This window comes from Podarcis vaucheri (genome assembly GCF_965113315.1).
Source record: "Podarcis vaucheri genome assembly, chromosome: 9".
NCBI classification, from domain to species: Eukaryota; Metazoa; Chordata; class Lepidosauria; order Squamata; family Lacertidae; genus Podarcis; species Podarcis vaucheri.
In genome coordinates this window covers 15,518,964-15,538,088 of record NC_138767.1, presented here as the reverse complement: position 1 = coordinate 15,538,088, position 19,125 = coordinate 15,518,964, and the positions used below count along the sequence as shown (strand labels likewise).

The window sequence follows — 19,125 nt, the reverse complement described above, 5'->3', positions numbered from 1 at the left end:
GCTCAGATGCTGCCAGTTTGTTCTTTCAATTAACGTTTTAATAATGTGCTTTCAAATTTTATACATTTCAGACGCTTAAGTCCGCATTTCCTCCCTTCACTTATAATTACCACAGAGTGCCTAAGAGGCTAACATTTACAGTGAATCAAATATATATGTCACAGCTGCAGATAATTTGGTTCACATTGGCAATAGTCATTTAAAATGGTGGTTTTCAACTTCCTTCCATGTATGCTCAGCTTCCCACTGGGAAGCCTGGGAAACAGATTCCCTAAGTACACTCATACCTCGGGTTACAGACACTTCAGGTTGCATTTTTTCGAGTTACGCACCACCGAAACCTGGAAGTACCGGAATGGGTTACTTCCGGGTTTTGGCGGTTGTGCATGCACAGAAGCGCTAAATCACACTTTGCGCATGCGCAGAAGCTCCGAATCGCAACGCGTGTGTGCACAGATGCGCAGACACGGGTTGCGAATGTGCATCCCGCAAGGATAATGTTTGCAACCTGAGCATCCACTGTAATGTGGTGAGGAACTGCAGGTCTGAGGGCCAAACGTGCCTCTCCTGGCCTCTTTGCCCAGGCCTCAGAACTGTGCCAAGCCCCATCATTGCTCTGCGCCCTCCTCTCATGATTTTTGCCAGGCTGGAATGTGACCTTGAACTAGGATAATTCCACTTTCTCGCCAGGATGGAGAGTGTGAGGTGTGTCTGGCCACACCGACTTTTGCCACGCTCACTACTACGTGGCCCTCTGGCTGTAAAAAATGGGTTCCACCTACTCCCTAACACTTATTGGCTTATTGAACTGAGCCAGGAGGCAGGGGGACCTTGTAGCTCCAGGATCCTTGGCAGCAATGGATTATTCAGCAATCTTGAAAAGAGAAAGGAGCAAAGCTGGAAAGAATCGTAGAGTTGGAAGGCATCTACTTCAGTCCCCCTTGCAATGTAGGAAGAGGGGTAGAGCTGCAGATGGGGAGATGAAGGAATGAAAGGGAGACTCGATTTTCTAGATAAAGTTAGGGCAAGAGAGCAGTGGGAACCCATAACACGAGAGGGATGAAACCCTTTGCAGCAGAAGTAGTGGACAGAGAAATGTGTAAGCATATTTACAACATTTATTCAGCAGCAGGACAAAGGAAAAACATGTCTGCAGTATAGCAAAAGCAATATACAAATGGAAGTTCCCAGCAAGCTGTGCTGGAATGTAAACAGGCATGTGACACACAACAGTCATGCCTGTTCCTTTTAAGGTGGAACAGAACTATATCCTAACAGGTAGCTGTCCACCAAAGAGATGGCAGAAGATAAAGCATTCATGAAATATATTGCAAAATAGACATCTTGTGGCATTTTAAAAAATGCCTATGGCAGCCAGTGTGGTGTAGTGGTTAAGAGCGGTAGTCTCATAATCTGGTGAACCGCGTTCGCGTCTCCGCTCCTCCACAAGCAGCTGCTGGGAGACCTTGGGCCAGTCACACTTCTCTGAAGTCTCTCAGCCCCACTCACCTCACAGAGTGTTTGTTGTGGGGGAGGAAGGGAAAGGAGAATGTTAGCCGCTTTGAGACTCCTGAAGGGGAGTGAAAGGCGGGATATCAAATCCAAACTCTTCTTCTTCTTCTTCTTCTTCTTCTTCCATGAGTTTACACCGGTGTGCGAGGCCAGTTCAGAGCAGTTTCCGCCAACCGTTCAATAGAGCAAAGCAAGAACGCAGACGGCTGTATTTGAACCATATCCTGTATTAATTCAAAGTTACTCCCAGCCTCTAGCACTGCCAATGATCAGCTTCATTTTGACAACTGCATCCATAAAGGGCTGGTGTGTGCAGAATACATTTAGTTGGGCTGGGGTACATCCTTCAGCCTTGCAGTAGGCACTAACTAAGGGGAGGGACAATAGCAGCTTTTAAGTGCAACCTATACAACTGCCAAATAGTGGCAGCAGTAGCAGAAATTATTAGTAGCAGTGGATCACAGTAACATCCTGCACCCCTAAAAAAGCAAAAACAAAGAAACCACTTGCTTTTAATATGTAAGTTGTGGTTTCTCTGAAGCCTCAACACCTGTCTGTCCTTCCCTGGCAAGCATCATTAATATACTACTGACGCCTCGTGGCTTAGCAAATTTTACATGTTTGTTTCCAGCGAGGCTGAACATTCAGCTGTGAACTCCCAGTTTAGAGGGAGAATTTGCTCCGCTTTTGTTTGAATCAAACGCAGGCAATCACAGTCTTCTCAAAACAATGTCTTTCTTTGCAACATATGCCTTCGTGATCTGCTGCTTGTGGGTTGTTGTTGTTGATATATATATATATATGCAGGTTTTGGTGTCTTCGGGTGTCTTCCCGTGTAAGAGTCGGGGTGTCTGTGCGACGTTTCGACGAGGTCTCACTCGTCATCTTCAGGCTGGTGCTTTCGGCTTCTTGTTACTGGAACAGAGCAGAGTCTGGTGTTTGAGTTCCTATAAATACTGTTGAGGGGTGTGGTGTATAGCCTCCAACGTTCTGGGCAGAGAGGAAGTTCCTAGATTAGTGTGCCTTTTCTTCTTTTGTTCCTTAATTACTTGAGGGATATCTTGGGTGATTTCATGAGTGATATTCTGAATATCACTGGGTGGGTCATTAAGTGTAGATTAGTTGCTAAAGCTTTCGTGTCTTGACCTCTTGAGCTTGTGAAGAGTTTTTCTGAGAAGATGGCTGTGCTGCATTTAGTTGTGCTCTGGCTTGGCTTCGTGTATAGGGGCGAGCTATGGTTTTGTGCCTTGTGCCAGCCAGATCTGTGTAGGGATTGCAGGGGGGTGCAGCATCCGGAGGTGCCACTATAGTTTGGTTACTGGATGGAGTCTGTAATATGTCTGTGGAGAGGGTCTGGGTTTGGGTCTGGTGTGGTTGATTGGTGACGGCGTTCTGTGTGCCTCTGGTTCTGGTGTCGGTTTTTGTGGGGAGGGCTAATTTCCAGATGTCTGGCAGGCGGGACGTGTCGTCACGCTTGTTCATGTTGTGAGGGTGTTTCTCTATCTCGATGGCTTCCATGATTATTCTCTTGTGGTGATGTTCCATGTTAAAGAGCAATTTGGAATCTGCAAAATTAATTTCGTGTCCTGTTTCTTTCATGTGTTGGAAAAGAGAGGAAGTTTTTTCTTCTTTTTTGACGGCATTCTTGTGTTCTGCGATACGTGCATTTATTCGTCTGTTTGTTTGTCCAATGTACGTGGCTGGGCAGACTTTGCAGGGTATTTCATAGACCCCTTGGTTTTCCAAGTCTGCCCAGCCACGTACATTGGACAAACAAACAGACGAATAAATGCACGTATCGCAGAACACAAGAATGCCGTCAAAAAAGAAGAAAAAACTTCCTCTCTTTTCCAACACATGAAAGAAACAGGACACGAAATTAATTTTGCAGATTCCAAATTGCTCTTTAACATGGAACATCACCACAAGAGAATAATCATGGAAGCCATCGAGATAGAGAAACACCCTCACAACATGAACAAGCGTGACGACACGTCCCGCCTGCCAGACATCTGGAAATTAGCCCTCCCCACAAAAACCGACACCAGAACCAGAGGCACACAGAACGCCGTCACCAATCAACCACACCAGACCCAAACCCAGACCCTCTCCACAGACATATTACAGACTCCATCCAGTAACCAAACTATAGTGGCACCTCCGGATGCTGCACCCCCCTGCAATCCCTACACAGATCTGGCTGGCACAAGGCACAAAACCATAGCTCGCCCCTATACACGAAGCCAAGCCAGAGCACAACTAAATGCAGCACAGCCATCTTCTCAGAAAAACTCTTCACAAGCTCAAGAGGTCAAGACACGAAAGCTTTAGCAACTAATCTACACTTAATGACCCACCCAGTGATATTCAGAATATCACTCATGAAATCACCCAAGATATCCCTCAAGTAATTAAGGAACAAAAGAAGAAAAGGCACACTAATCTAGGAACTTCCTCTCTGCCCAGAACGTTGGAGGCTATACACCACACCCCTCAACAGTATTTATAGGAACTCAAACACCAGACTCTGCTCTGTTCCAGTAACAAGAAGCCGAAAGCACCAGCCTGAAGATGACGAGTGAGACCTCGTCGAAACGTCGCACAGACACCCCGACTCTTACACGGGAAGACACCCGAAGACACCAAAACCTGCATATATATATATATATACATACACACTTCTAGCAAGATGGATTGGTGTAAACTGAACAGTTTTAAAGAGCAATTTCAGTAGAGCAATCTGTCATAATCTGATCAACTGCTAATGTTTCATTATCATTCTTTCCCGCTCTCTCCTTCTCTCCCTCCCTGCTTTTCAGATTATCAGTTTATTAAATGTCTTCACACCACAGAAATCTCTGGAGGAGTTCCAGGATGTGTAAGTAACGTGGACAAAAGCAAAACCTAAATCTTTGCCGTTTACGGGAGGGGGAGAGGATTGAGGGAGAAGTGGGCATTGTACTCTCTAGTGAACAATCTGCTCTCCTCTATATCGGAGGGCGATGTTGCGCATGGGCAGCCGAGCCTCATAGTCTTCCGGCGTGGGGGTGGGGAGAGGTATGCTACGTCCCCCCTACATCATTGCCGGCTGCGTCGGCGGCATTGCAAGACAGCCCCAGCCTATCAGCTGACAAAGTTGGTATGGCCACGGTCCGTTTAAACTCGGCGTGGCCAGCTGGCTCCCTCTTCCTTGCCTCTTTGGCGTTGGGAAAGCCTTCGTTTGGGATGCGGGTGGTGCTGTGGGTTAAACCACAGAGCCTAGGGATTGCCGATCAGAAGGTCAGCAATTCGAATCCCCGCGACGGGGTGAGCTCCTGTTGCTCGGTCCCTGCTCCTGCCAACCTAGCAGTTTGAAAGCAGGTCAAAGTGCATGTTGATAAATAGGTACTGCTCCGGCAGGAAGGTAAACGGTGTTTCCGTGTGCTGCTCTGGTTCGCCAGAAGCAGCTTAGTCATTCTGGCCACATGACCAGAAGCTGTACGCTGGCTCCCTCCACCAATAAAGTGAGATGAGCGCCGCAACCCCATAGTTGGCCACAACTGGACCTAATGGTCAGGGATCCCTTTACCTTTACCTTTATGCCTTCATTTGGCTGGAGGGGAGGTTGTTGCCCCGCCTGCCCCTCCTTGGTAAGGTTATCCTGTTGTAGGCATCCGGGGTGTGAATACTGTCCGAAGCCTGGGCATCACAGTCCCTACGAAGACCCCTCGGGGTGCCACTATCTGACGTAAATTGTAGGGCACCCCCGTCAGTGGTTTACCCTTCCGTGGACTCCCTGCCAGGAGTCAACATATAGCCTGGCTTCACCCCAATGCCTTAGCCAAACCGCTCACATCTGTAACCAATAAAGTTGTGGCCTATTTGAACCCATAAACCAAATATTCCCTGTCAGTGTGATTTATTGTTCTCCTGAGAACTTTGTGGCTCGGGTGCCTTGGGGGCGCAACTAAAACCCAGGAATAGCTGATGGAAAATGCTCCTTCTCCTCAGAAATTGCCTCATGCCCAGCACTCCATAAGGCAGTGACCTGATGGGACCAACCTCCCCCCCCCCATTTCTTTGTGTCATTCCGATATTTTGTACCTACAAGAGGAGCAGGGGAGAAAAGAAGAAGCAAATGACCAGCAATTATGTATGCTGGTTTTATATTATGGAAATAATAAAATGAAATAATGTGTTTTGAAAAAACGTGCAAATGATTTAAAAAAAAAGAATCGGAAAAAGTCAAGATCAGAAAACTCACGACTATCTGCCTACTGCTTTTAGGTATGTCACAAAGCACTTCCCACCTCGATTTAGAAGTGCAGAAATGGAAAGTGTACACAGAGCATCGTAACGGAGGTGCTTGAGAAATGCAGGATGTGGGGTTGTGGTCGTGAGGAGGGTCTGAACATGTTCAGACATGCAAAGGAATCTGAATGGCTCTAAGCAGCTCCTTTCGATTCCTTTGTGTTGATAGCTTTCTCAGGTAGCGCCTGTTACCTCAGAACTCCCTGAGGTGTGCAGGCTTCTGAAAGGTGCGTAAAACACTCTGAAATCATCTCCTTGTGCTATTTTTGTGGGTTTCTTTTTTTTTAAGGAAGGAGGCGAAACATTTCCCCCCTCTTCCATATTTATTTTCCGATAACCTATGACTCTGTAAAAATTATTTGCCTGGGGGCAAAGCAGAGAATTGCTAGTATTTCCACTGAGCATTGTCCGCCGTGGCTTGGCATGTAAGGAGAACCTGACCTGAATAATATTTAAGGTAATCAGAAGTGTTTCTAGTTGGCCAAACTCTCCTCATTCTGCCCCCTCCCCTTTAACAATTTCCTTCACTATACACTATACACAGTTTGTGTCCTATAACGCAAGGGCAAAATCTTGGCGGGGGAACCAACTTTTCTCTTCACACTGTGATATGTCAGTGTTTTTAAAACTCTCTTCTGCGATGCCCTTGGCAATTGCAGAAGCCCCTGGGAAAACTAAATCTCCCATAATCCCTTGTGACTTGGCATACTGTTACTCAGTGTGGTGAGGCAATGGAGGGCAGAAGATGGAGAAGAAAACTCTCTCTATGCTCCTTCTACTCTTCTTTCCACCATCCAGTTCCCTGTGAGGAAAGAGGAGTTGTTCGGGGGATGGCAGGGGATGGATTTGGGGGATGAGAGAGAGCAGCAGAAATGGGTGAGTAATCCCCCAAAGTCTTTCAAATTGGCTAAGAAATTTTACAATGGGATATTTGATGGGGGGGGGGGGAGAGAGAGAGCATTTTGAGTAATTTCCAAGCTAATGTGAGGCACTATGAGGTTTTCCCCATATCTAGTAGCAGCTACCACTGGGATGTAAATGAAAGGTCCAGCAAAGTTTAGAATTTCCTAGCCAATCCCATTCCAGGATTTCCAGTGTTGGCATGACAAGCCAGCACTGTTTTTATTTCGTTTTGTTGTATCTGCATAATAATTATCCATCAACTCCCCCTCTGCAATTATTTATTGAAGGTTTCTTGACTGTCTGCAGTGCAATCAGTGCAATATGCAGTCCCTCTCTGCAAGGCTGGCAATTTACAACAGGCAGGCAAGATGGAGGATGGGTCAGAGACTCCTAATATGGAGCTGAGGATAAGCAAATAAAAGACATAGTGAAAGAGGAATGGCTAAGCTGGAGCTAGGGTGGTCCAGGAAAAGCCTTTGTTTTGGATGGAGACAAAGCTCAGTGGCAGAACACACACCCCGCGATCTCTGGCATCTGCAATCAAAAGGATTGCTGGCAGCAATTCATGTGATTGACCTCACATGAAGGTCAGAGAAGACTGTACTGAATTCTGGTCTGATACACTGCGTGGTGATCTCCTTAGAACAGAAGAGGAGCCAATGGCACATATAGCCCAGCTTCCTGTTCACACAGTGGCGAACCAGAAGCAGAACCTTAGCTCAAGGGCATTCTCCCCACCTGCGGTTTCCAGAAACTGGTCTTCAGAAGCTTTGCTGCCCCCAAATATGAAGGCAGAGCACAGCCATCACACAAAGTGGTCTTCAGGAGGGGCAGGAGAAAGAGCGGCCTGCTGACAAGAGTGTGCAAGGCTGCGGTCTACATGCAGAATGCATGCCCCTTACCACATTAGTTACTGAAGAATGAAGTGATGCTGGTGAGAGAGAGAAAGGATGCTTACATTAAATAGGTCATTCCGTGATATCTCACCCACTCCCTACTCTCAGCTGCATCATGATTCTACAATTTTTTTGGGGGGGGGGTTCCAGCAAAATGAATTCTGTTGGACACATCAGATACGAGAGCATTGCTGTATCTCAGGCATGGGCAAACTCGGCCCTCTAGACGTTTTAAGACTACAGATCCCATCATCCCTGACCACTGGTCCTGTTATTGAAATTGAAATACTTTATTGTCACTTGTACAACTTGTATGCAGTGAGATTACACAAGCACCCCCCACTCAGCTCTCTTAGTCTTAATTCCCCTCGTTTACTGACTCACACCCACCAAACCCGAAAGTCAGTTGCCCTGTTGTTATCTTTTCATTCAGCAGCCTAACAGCCCACGGATAGAAGCTGTTCTTTACCCTGTTGGTGCGACTAATCATGCTTCTATATCTTCTGCCTGAGGGCAGGAGATCAAGAAAGTGCCGGCCCGGGTGTGAATCATCCCTGAGAATTTTCTTCACTCTCCTGAGGCAACGTTCTTACGCTATTTCATCCAGCGGATTCACAGGACAGCCCATAATATCTTGTGCTGTATTCACCACCCTCTGTAGGCACTTTCTATCAGTTGATGTCAAACCAGCGTACCACACTGTGCTGCAGTTTGAAAGGACACTTTCTATTGTGGACCGGTAGAAGGAGATCACCAAATGTTGATTGACAGCGTTCTTTCGCAATACTCTGAGGAGATGGAGCCTCTGTTGGGCTTTCTTAGCCCACCTGGGTTGTATTGATTTTCCAAGTAAGGTCTTCACTGAGATAAACTCCTAGGAATTTAAAGGAAGAGACTCTCTCCACACAGCCCTCCCCGATGTACAGGGATGACGGAGCTAGGGATCCATGATGAGTGCTGATTATTATGTGTCTCTGTTCTCCTCTTTAGGTATTTAGTAATGGAGCTGATGGATGCCAACTTGTGCCAGGTGATTCAGATGGAGCTGGACCACGAGCGAATGTCTTACCTGCTCTACCAAATGCTTTGCGGCATCAAGCACCTTCACTCTGCAGGAATCATTCACAGGGTAAGCCAGGCATCCATCTCACCCCCTCACCACCACCCAAAAAAGGACAAATGTCCTTCTACGGGAAAGAAAGAAAAATCTCTGTTATTTGGAGCATGCCCATTTTTAGCTTCTATTATACTATTATACCCATACCTAGGGACCTTGGGAGCAGTGCTGTTTTTATAGCAAACACCACCTCCCTTGTCTCTTTGGGTGACCAGCCTCTGAAGGCATCTGAAGGCAGCCCTGTTTAGGGAAGCTTTTAATCTCTGAAGGACTATTGTATTTTAATATTTTGTTGGAAGGCACCCAGAGTGGCTGGGGAAACCCAGCCAGATGGGCGGGGTATAAATAATAAATTATTATTGTAATTAGTAGTAGTAGTAGTAGTAGTAGTAGTAGTAGACCACCACCACCATCATCATCATCATCATCATCACATACTGTACCCCTTTGTCCCCTCTTGGATCATTCATCTCTCTCAGCCCTGCAGCACCGCCAAAGCAGATACAATTGTTTAACAAATCGACTTCCACGTGCGTCTTAAAGCAATGTACAGAATGCAATAAAAACAGCTGAAAACAATACCAAGTACGCAGCAGCCATGTCAGAGACCAATTAATCCAGGCTTTTGGAACAAAAAAATGTCCTCAGTTGTTTCTGTAAAGTGTAGATAGTGAGTGCCTGTTTTATCTTCACGGAAATACTGTTCCACAGAACAGGGACAGCCGCGCCATTGTGGCATTTGTGATATAAAGCACCTACTGAGTCTTGTAGGTAGACCTCATCATTCCTGTTCTCCCCCTGCTCCTTCATCTCTTTCAGGATTTAAAACCAAGTAATATTGTGGTAAAATCTGACTGCACATTGAAGATCCTGGATTTTGGACTGGCCAGGACCGCAGGCACTAGCTTCATGATGACTCCTTATGTGGTCACACGTTATTACAGAGCACCGGAGGTCATCTTGGGAATGGGCTACAAGGAGAATGGTAGGATATACATGTGATGTGAGCATATGGGATGGAGCAAAGCTGGGAGTGCCCGCTGGATGGGAAGGAATGACCTGGGCGGCTCAAGTACCTTTAACAAAACCTTATTGCACAGATATCACCTGGTGAAACTTTTCACCAGCATGAAACGAACAACACGATCACCTACTACAGTGGCTGGTTGAGACACTGACAATCCTAGGGTTGTCCGCCTGATTATTATAGGCACTAAAGCAACATAGAGGATGATGCAGATATTACTGAAGTTAAGAAACACCCAAATCGGATACGACGCGGTATCTCATTGCATCCAGTCTGTCTCATTGGAGGCATGTTTTATACGGAGGGAATTTAAACACACCACACTGGGAATTAAAATATTAAAAAGCTCTTTGGGTGGGCGATGGGTGTGACCCAAATATTTCCAGCTTTCCTCAATTCCAAATACGGTCCATTTTAATAAATTGTTTCCCTAGGAACGCACATCCTTTCAAAACAAAGGAACTCAGACTTGTATTTGTTTCAGTTCAATTTTGGTGCATAAAACCATGGGTTGCCATAAAACTAATAAAAACGGGTGAACAACTGCAGCCCTGTGGCTGAGAAAACGTATTATAAAATCAAAACATAGAGAAACAGTAACAAAATTATGATTGCAACAACAACAACAAAAACTTAAATCAAATTATCTCCAGCCTAGGAGTATTAGATTGCATGTATTCACATCATTTTATTTGCTGCCCACGGCACTGAAAATAGGGAGGTTCTCTAAGTGATATAGTTATTCTGGTTGCAAAGGAGAAAACATTGGTATCACAAAATCAACAAGGCAAGGAGACAAGAATCTAGCTCTAGGCAGGGTTCTATAGCAAATAGTAGGCAATGGCTTGGATCCCAATTGGTCCTCTGCCAATGGCGTCTCGAGGTCCCAAGACCCACCCCCAAAATAAATACACATGGACACTTATATTAGTTCAAATTTTTGGGCAACAATTTTGGCCACAACTTTATTGAAATACAATCACGTGAGCGGTATTGGCTTAGGCATTGACTCCCCACTATAACTGGCTCCACCTCTCAGGACGATCGTCAAATGGGGTAAACCAAACGAGGGAACTAGGTCGATGAGGACCAACCAGCTCACCCCGGTGTTCCTGTGGTCCTGGCATGGCCCTAGCCCTTCAAGTGGACTTCGGACGAGGCCCCCAGATTCCTTTAACGGAATACCCAGTTCATGGAGGAGCAGGTGATGGCCGCACCTCCCCTCCCCACAATCCAACTGAGCCAATGCCTAACCGCCACCTTACAAGTTGTGACGATTTGCTAAGGGGTAGGCGAAAACCAAATGGCTAAAGCCAATCTGCCGAATGGAAAAATTCCTACCCAGCCCCTGTTCCAAAACAGGGGACCGAAACCAAAGCAAGGCCAAGCGACTCCAACTAAACTAGGGAGGGTGGGCGGGTGTTCAACAGTGCGAAGCAAGTACCCCTCCTTGCATCACACTGCTGTTTTTAAAGCCCCTGGGATCACGCCACCCACTGCCTATTGGCAAAAATTGCCTGGTGTGATCGCAGGGGAATGGCCAGGACGTCTAGCTCCTCCCCCCCATTTTAACCCTATCAGGTGAGCTCTTGGGTCCCGCATGCAACCAGGACCCTCTGTTATGAGGATCCCATTTCCATTCATGGATCTAGTGGGGTCCAATGGAGTCTCCGGATTGAGGACAAGGCACCCCCATTTTTTCTTCCATTTCTCTTTGCACCACTTTTTCTACTGCGCTGGAAGGTCCCCAACCTGCAACAGCGGACTTTTGCGTGCCAAAGGCATCTTAGTTAAGATTTAAGCCAGTACGATCAATTTCTCCTTGCCTGTGTACATCAGCACTAATCCAAAGTAGTTTTAGAAATTTATTTTCGAGGTAAGCTTGAGGGTAGGGGCTGATACCTCAACCACACGAAGGCAGTGGACAAACATTTTGTTTCTTTAAAATGCTTTATGCCACACTTGCCCAAGTATCCCATATTTGGGGCTTTAAGAAGCTTTGGAAACATACCTATTTTTAACATCACAACTCACCTCTAGACAGGAATGCAAGGCTGCTTCCAATGTAACTCAGCTTATCCAAGGGATGGATGGCCTTGGCATTATTACTTTGGATAAAAACATATGAAAATATTTATGTCCTGGAACAATCCCATAAACTTTATCTCTCGGGAATCCAGGGTCTAGCTCATAAGAGAAACCTTTAAGAACTTGGGATGACACAAAATTAACACCTCAATTGGTTGCTGCTATTTTTTCATTTTCACCTAGCTGCTACAGACTCTCCGCCAAATAGCAAGGGGAAACAGTTTTCATCAAAAGGCAATGAGTGTCACTGACAAACTCGGTGATTATATGAGCCAGAGTTGTCTGCACCTGCCTTAGAGAGTCAGGCCGTGTGCTTACTTTTTCCCCAGGGAGGAAGAGGTGGCCTGCCCGTGTGAAGGTGGCGGTGGCGGCAGCAGCCCCGCAACGGATCCTGCCAGGCTCCATGAGAGCTGGAGCAGCCGAGGTGCAGCTTTCCTGCATGTCAGCTGTTAGCTGGAAGGCCTAAGAGCCTCAGCAAGGTCCCACTGCACCTCCAGCTCACTTGCACCTCTCCGGAGCCCTAGAGCAGCCTTTCTCAACCTGTGGGTCCCCAGATGTTGATGAACTACAACGCCCATCACCCCTAGCGAGCAAGGCCAGAGCTCAGGGATGATGGGAGTTGTAGTCCAACAACATCTGGGGACCCACAGGTTGAGAACTGCTGCCCTGGAGGATATCCCCTTTATGCTCTGGGGAGGGTCTCATCGTGAGCCAGAGATGTAGAGGGGCTTTGCTGAGGCTGGTCAGGTCTCTTCCCCCTACTTCTTCCGGGGCCCAGCTGAGAGGTGCCGTTCCAGCTGAAAAAGAAGAAGCCCTGATTATGATTATATTATTTACCCTTCAGCCGCAGGTCCCAGGGTGGGTGACAACAAATTGAAATTCAGTATTAAAAATGGTTCAGCAAATCCTAGTTGTGGGTCCTGAAAACACAATCTCAAGTTTCCAAGGGAGGGTACAGCGCTATTACTGTGCTGTAATCTAGATATGGGGCGCTCTTATTATTTTATTTTGTTTATTGAATTTATATACCGCCCTATTCCCAGGGGTCTGAGGGTGATTCACAGAATAAAATCAAGATATAAAACCACAAAATACATAATAGAAATAAAAACAATAACCTAACAGCCTGCCCCCCATAGCAAAGGAATAATTCTGATCAAACTGACCTTCTAGGAAAAGGGGGTGAGTGTTATTTTGTTGTGCTCAATAATCTTGGCACATCAACCATCATTTATTTGTGTGCTTTTAAAAAAAAGCCCTATCGATAGTACAGTATTAAATCTGTGCTTCATAAATATTAGGCAACTGATTTTGCAGAAGGATGAGCAAGTAACACCATGGAGATAAATCCATTTGTCTGTTTCTGCTGCCCAAGTAATCTTTCCCAAGTAATCTGAAAACAAAGGTTCCCTTTTGATGTTAAATGTAACAGGGAACTTCCAGATTGTTCCATTTTTAATTTGTGGAATCTAATTAGCACACTGCAGCGCTTTAACTAACATTTGACTGCAATCTGCAAGCTGGCAATTAGATAGCTCTTTCAGCCTGATTTCTTTGTCATTTAAATTTGGTAATGATTGGGCAGCACACCTTGTGTTTTTCGGTTTAAATGCTAGAGCTGAAGGTGATTCTAGTACTAGTTATCACCTTAAAGTGAAGGTTTCCTTACTGTAGTAATAATGAAGGGGCAAATGCTTTTGAAACCTTCTTAATCAAGATTGCTATAGCAACTTCCAGAAAAGCTAAGTTGAGCTTAGATGTTGCCTTTGATCCAGAGCTGTGTTTGTCCTCAAGGTGCTCTGCATGAGTAGCCTTTGATGGGTGGAGTTAGATCAGGCTTCCTCAGCCTCGGCCCTCCAGATGTTTTGAGACTACAATTCCCAGCATCCCTGACTACTGGTTCTGCTAGCTAGGGGGTCATAGGAGTTGTAGGCCAAAAACATCTGGAGGGCCGAGGTTGAGGAAGCCTGAGTTAGATTCATGCGTCCATTTTTTTCATTGAACTGACGGACTTGGCAGTTCCCTCAAGGAATCACACAATTAGGGCAGTTATGGTATTCTACCAATTATTCTAATTACCTGAGCATCTGCAAATGGCAGAATTGGTTATCATAGAATGAGCAATCCAGTTATTGCAGCAGGTCTCAACCTGTGGGTCCCCAGATGTTGTTGGACTACAACTCCCATCATCCCTTGCTAGCTAGGGATGATGGGAGCTGCAGTCCAACAACATCTGGGGATCCACAGGTTGTGAACCGCTGAGTTATTACTTCATAGCAGTACATGCATTTACCTAGCAATAGAAGCCAAGCCAAGAGGCGAAAAGCTTTTGACTAGTGCAGGGTTTTCCAATTGGGTTTCCAGCTGTTTTTGGATTACAACTCTCACTGGTCCTGCTAGCTAGGGTTGATGGGAGTTGTAGTCCAACAACAGCTGGAGACTCAAGTTTGGGAAACTGTGGACTAGTGCCTATTATGATTTGGCTGTTTGTTGTTGTTTAGTCGTGTCTGACTCTTCATGACATCTAATTTTTGAATCTGCAGAAGTGCATGGTGCAGTTCAGTATCTGTAAAGAGAGAGCACTTAATTTTTAGCTTTCCTCTCTATTTGATTATTCAGCACAAATTCCGGGAGGCAGATATTTTGGTACATTTGGATTTAATCTCTCTCCACCCATGCAATCTTGCCTGTTTAAGGCCAGTTCCATGCTTTCATTTTCTCTTGGCACCTGACTTTATGGATGCTATATTTCCCCACCATTTTGATGCACTCTGTTCCCAAAGTCCCCAAATTGCCCTGTTGCCACCCCCTTTAAAAGTGAGAGCGACTCCAGTGTTTCAGGCATGCTTTTGCTGCCCTGTGCACCAAGTACCACCCCTTCCCTTCCCCCCACCCCAAAACGAAGCATTTCACCTCTGTCAAAAGAAATGACTCGACTGGTTTCGTTTTTGTTTCTGTTAAAAGGAGAGAGAAAAAGAAGGTGGGACAGAAAAACTGAACACTGTTGGGCCATGTTCACACCATACATTTAACACACTATGATACCACTTTTAAGAGTCACGGCTTTCCCCAAAGAATTGTGGGAGTAGTGGTTTGTTAAGTGAGAGTCATTAAGGGACCCCTGACCATTAGGTCAAGTCGTGACCGACTCTGGGGCTGCGGCGCTCATCTCGCTTTAATGGCCGAGGGAGCCAGCGTACAGCTTCCGGGTCATGTGGCCAGCATGACTAAGCCGCTTCTGGCGAACCAGAGCAGCGCACGGAAACACCGTTTACCTTCCTGCCGGAGCGGTACCTATTTATCTACTTGCACTTTGACGTGCTTTCGAACTGCTAGGTGGGCAGGAGCAGGGACCGAGCAACGGGAGCTCACCCCGTTGTGGGGATTTGAACCACTGACCTTCTGATCAGCAAGTCCTAGGCTCTGTGGTTTAACCCACAGCTCCACCTGCGTCATAGAGAGTCATTAGGGGACCCTTATTCCCCTCCAAGAGCTACAATTCCCAGATTGGTTTAACAATCTATCCCTCTTCACTGAGAACTCTAGGAATTTTAGCTCTGGGAGAGGGGAGTCTCCTAGAAACTCTCAGCACCCTTAACAAACTACAGCTCCCAGAATTCTCTGGGGGAATCCATGGACATTTAAAGTGGTATCATTGCACTTTAAATGTATGGTGTAAATGAGGCCTTGGATAGATCAACCGGTTATCGCCAGCTATAACTGCTGGGCCTCTGAATATTTGGTACCGGAGGGGTGTGGCTGCCCCATCCTCATGTTGGGACCCTGTGCTACTAAAGTTGCCAGACTGCAACATGGTGCCCTCCGGATGTTGTTGGACTGCAGCTCCCATCTGCCCCAGTGGTGAAGGCTGCTGTACAGACCTGTACACTGCCTGGCGGTTCCCTCATTGTGAGAAGTGAGGTTACAGGGAACCAGACAGAGGACCTTCTCGGTAATGGCGCCCACCCTGTGGAATGCCCTCCCATCAGATGTGAAGGAAATAAGCAGCTATCTTATCTTTAAAAGACATCTGAAGGCAGCCCTGTTTAGGGAAGTTTTTAATATTTAATTCTGTACTGTTTTTAACACTCGATCGGAAGCCGCCCAGAGTGGCTGGGGAGGCTCAGCCAGATGGGCAGGGTATAAATACATACATACATACATACATACATACATACATACATACATACATACTAGTAAATCTGGCAACGTGGCCACTGCAGGTTTTCCTGCTCCTTCCACCTCTGTCGCCTGTGTTCCCCCTCCTGCATATGCTGCTGTGAAGCTCACATTGAATCCTGCCCATTATAGACTTGGAGCTCAGCTATAGAGCTTCAAATAAAAGGTTTTGTGTGTGTTTTAAGTGCAATGTGCAATCTGGATGTTGCTTCTGGGAGAAATCATGTATGAACATGCCCAAAGAAAACTTGCGAGCGAGGGAAGATGGGAGACAGTGCACCCGTCTGCCCTCAGAGCCGCTTTCCCTTTTCACTCACAATATGGCAGCCCTAACGTCCGTGACCAAAGCCTCCTGGATGCATTTGGTATGACTTAGGCCAGGGACGGGGAGTTGTGGCTCTCTAGATGGTCCCCGGCAGTGTGGCCAATGGTCAGGCATGATAGGAGTTGTAGTCCAGCAACACCTGGAGGGACGCAGGTTCCCCATCCCTGAACTAGATCTAACTTGGAATAATTAGGTGCCATCCTTTTCCTTCTCCCCAGATTTGCCTACTTTGTTCTAGAACCTGGCATTTTCTCCTGTGACAACAGAAGCGAGAAGCAAACGCGTGCAATTTTCCCCACTTGGTCTTGTCAAATGAGAGCAGGCTAGATTTAACGCGCTCCTCTGGCCTGTGACCACACAAATGGGCTAGCTTGCACAGGAGCAATTAAAAGTGACAGGGGGTACATGGCGCAATCTGTAGGGTGCAATCCTATGCATATCTACACAAGTGTAAGCCCTGTTGAGTTCCATGGGCCTTACATTACTCCCTAGTAAATATGTATAGGGTTGCAGCCCTGAAGAGCATTATCCGGGGATCATTATCTTGGGACAATTTAAACAGGAAAAGGTCAGGATTTTTGCATATATATACGTTTTGAAAAAGTGGAATAAAACTAATAAAATTAATGTTTGCTGGGTATTAATGCTTCTTCTGTTTATGACATCTTTGTGTGTGTGTGTGTGTGTGTGTTTTAAAAAATTGTTCGGTGGAAGGTGCATAAATCTGTGCTTTCTCTGATCAATCTGCTCTTTTTCCCCTCCTGTAGGAGCCAAAATGTCTTAGTTAACTTTGCCTTCCCCCCTCCCTTTCTCTCTTCATTTCCTTGTCTCTGCTGTTCTAGTGGATATATGGTCAGTAGGATGCATTATGGGAGAAATGGTGCGCCACAAAATCCTCTTTCCAGGAAGGGATTGTATCCTTATGCCATTTGCTGCAACCTTCATCGAATTATTTCTCTTTCATCCCCCGCAGCCTCATCCTTGACTTTTTCCTATTAAGCAAGCAATATATGAGAGGAGGATACAAAGACAGAAGCGAAAAAAAGCCTGAATCTTAGGGGTGTGTGTAATTATGATTGGAGTCACTTGGGAATCAGCAGCAAAACGAAACAAAACAAAACAAAAACCCGAACTGCCAGCTATATGACAAACGCTATTAAACAGCTCTTCATGCTTTTACCCTTATATTTGCTAACGCCTTTTGGGGGGTTATAGAAGAACCAGCCATTGATGACAGATTTGTAAGCTTTTTCTTATTGATTGCATTTTAAAGAAAACGGCCCATTTGTTCCTTTAAACTTTGTTGTTTTTTCCCCCCTTCCCCTCTTTTGGCTGAATGTTTTGAAAATTGTAATTTTTTTGATGTTTGTGGTGACATCATAATCTTTTGCTTGCTAATGCATCGTTAGTCTGGGTCCACCATGATGCTGTATAGACTCCGGAGGTGAGTCGATACAACATTTTGTTCTGAATGTGTTGACTTACCTGTTTGTTGCCTAGAAGGGATCCGGCAGTCCTTTGGCGCTTCCTAGAAATGGAACTCCAGAATTCCAGAATGAACTTTCCTTTTTTGTGTGTGCATGAGGTCTGCACAACCCCCGCCCCCCAAAAAAACCTCTGCTCACCCCACCCACACCCTTGCCCTGTTCATTTTGAGTTTCTGTGATATTCTTTTTGCCATCTCTCAAGGTGGTGAAAGTAATATTAGAAAATGAAAACAACTGCAATCTAAGAAAGAAAGAAAGAAAGAAAGAAAGAAAGAAAGAAAGAAAGAAAGAGAAAGAAGCTTTCTAGTTCATCTATTGTAGGCAAGGAATAAAAGCACATTTTATATTAACAAAACACACATATTTACATCTTCTTTGCTGTAAAAGTCTTCCACCAGCGTGCTAGGAGGAGGGTAAATTGGCTTGAGAAATCTTTTGACAGCTGGTGTGATAAGCATAAGGTCATGAACACTGATTAATATTTGGCGCTTCTTGGTGATTAACATAGGGTCAGCCTTTCCAACAAGCTGTGGTCAATTTCTCTCAAAAGTTGGGAATATAGGATGTTATGGAAAGATAGGAGGATAGTTTGCACAGTTTGCGTATGGAAACCAGCTGAAGAGGTTAGCAGATGAACGACCCTACAGCCACACATCTGCAGAACCCAGCACATGAGGTATATGGAGGGCCACCTGCACTAGCACTTATGTGAGGGGAATTTGATGTGCTTTTGAACTGCTAGGTTGGCAGGAGCAGGGACCAAGCAACGGGAGCTCACCCCGTCGCGGGCATTCGAACCGCCGGCCGAGGGGGGGGGGTGTAAAGGAGAGGTTGTGCAGGGAAGAATGGATTAAAGGCTGGAGTTAGGGAAATAAATGTGGGGGGACACCCCAAAATGGTAGGCATTGCTGAGGAAGGAAGAGTGTGAGGACTATTTTAATGAGATAGTTGAGTTTTGAAGCATCATTTAGAAAAAGAAAGAGAGTAAAATGTCCTTAAACATCACAAAATGTTGCACACCTGGAGTGTTGTCACTTGTTACCTGAGTCGTTAACAGGAGCTATCCATTACGAGCCTGCAAAACATGGGTAGCCATGCTCTGCGTAGCACAGTGTCTTTTACAGCATTATTGTGGCCAATCTTTTATATATTGAGTGAAAGTAGAGGGGCTCATGACAAAGTGGTGGTCTGGAAGAGGGGGCCTGTCCACCTGCCCCCCAAACCATGACAGTGTTGGCTCAAGTTCTGTGATGGATTAAATGCTACAAAATGGAATGAGTGGGTTTGATGGTGGGTTGTAG

General features: G+C 45.8%; 1 protein-coding gene across 8 annotated transcripts in view; it reads left to right on the top strand.

Annotated features, from left to right (window-relative positions):
* Positions 1-19,125, top strand: part of MAPK10 (mitogen-activated protein kinase 10) — a 247,710-nt gene that overhangs the window by 190,163 nt on the left and 38,422 nt on the right. For 7 of the 8 annotated variants that reach the window (XM_082236533.1, XM_082236532.1, XM_082236531.1 and 4 more), the window contains 4 exons: positions 4,332-4,390; positions 8,592-8,730; positions 9,538-9,703; positions 17,180-17,251. In XM_082236533.1, coding sequence (XP_082092659.1) covers positions 4,332-4,390; positions 8,592-8,730; positions 9,538-9,703; positions 17,180-17,251 — 436 coding nt within the window. The remainder of the gene's footprint in view (positions 1-4,331; positions 4,391-8,591; positions 8,731-9,537; positions 9,704-17,179; positions 17,252-19,125) is intronic. The other variant, XM_082236535.1, reaches the window with a different exon arrangement.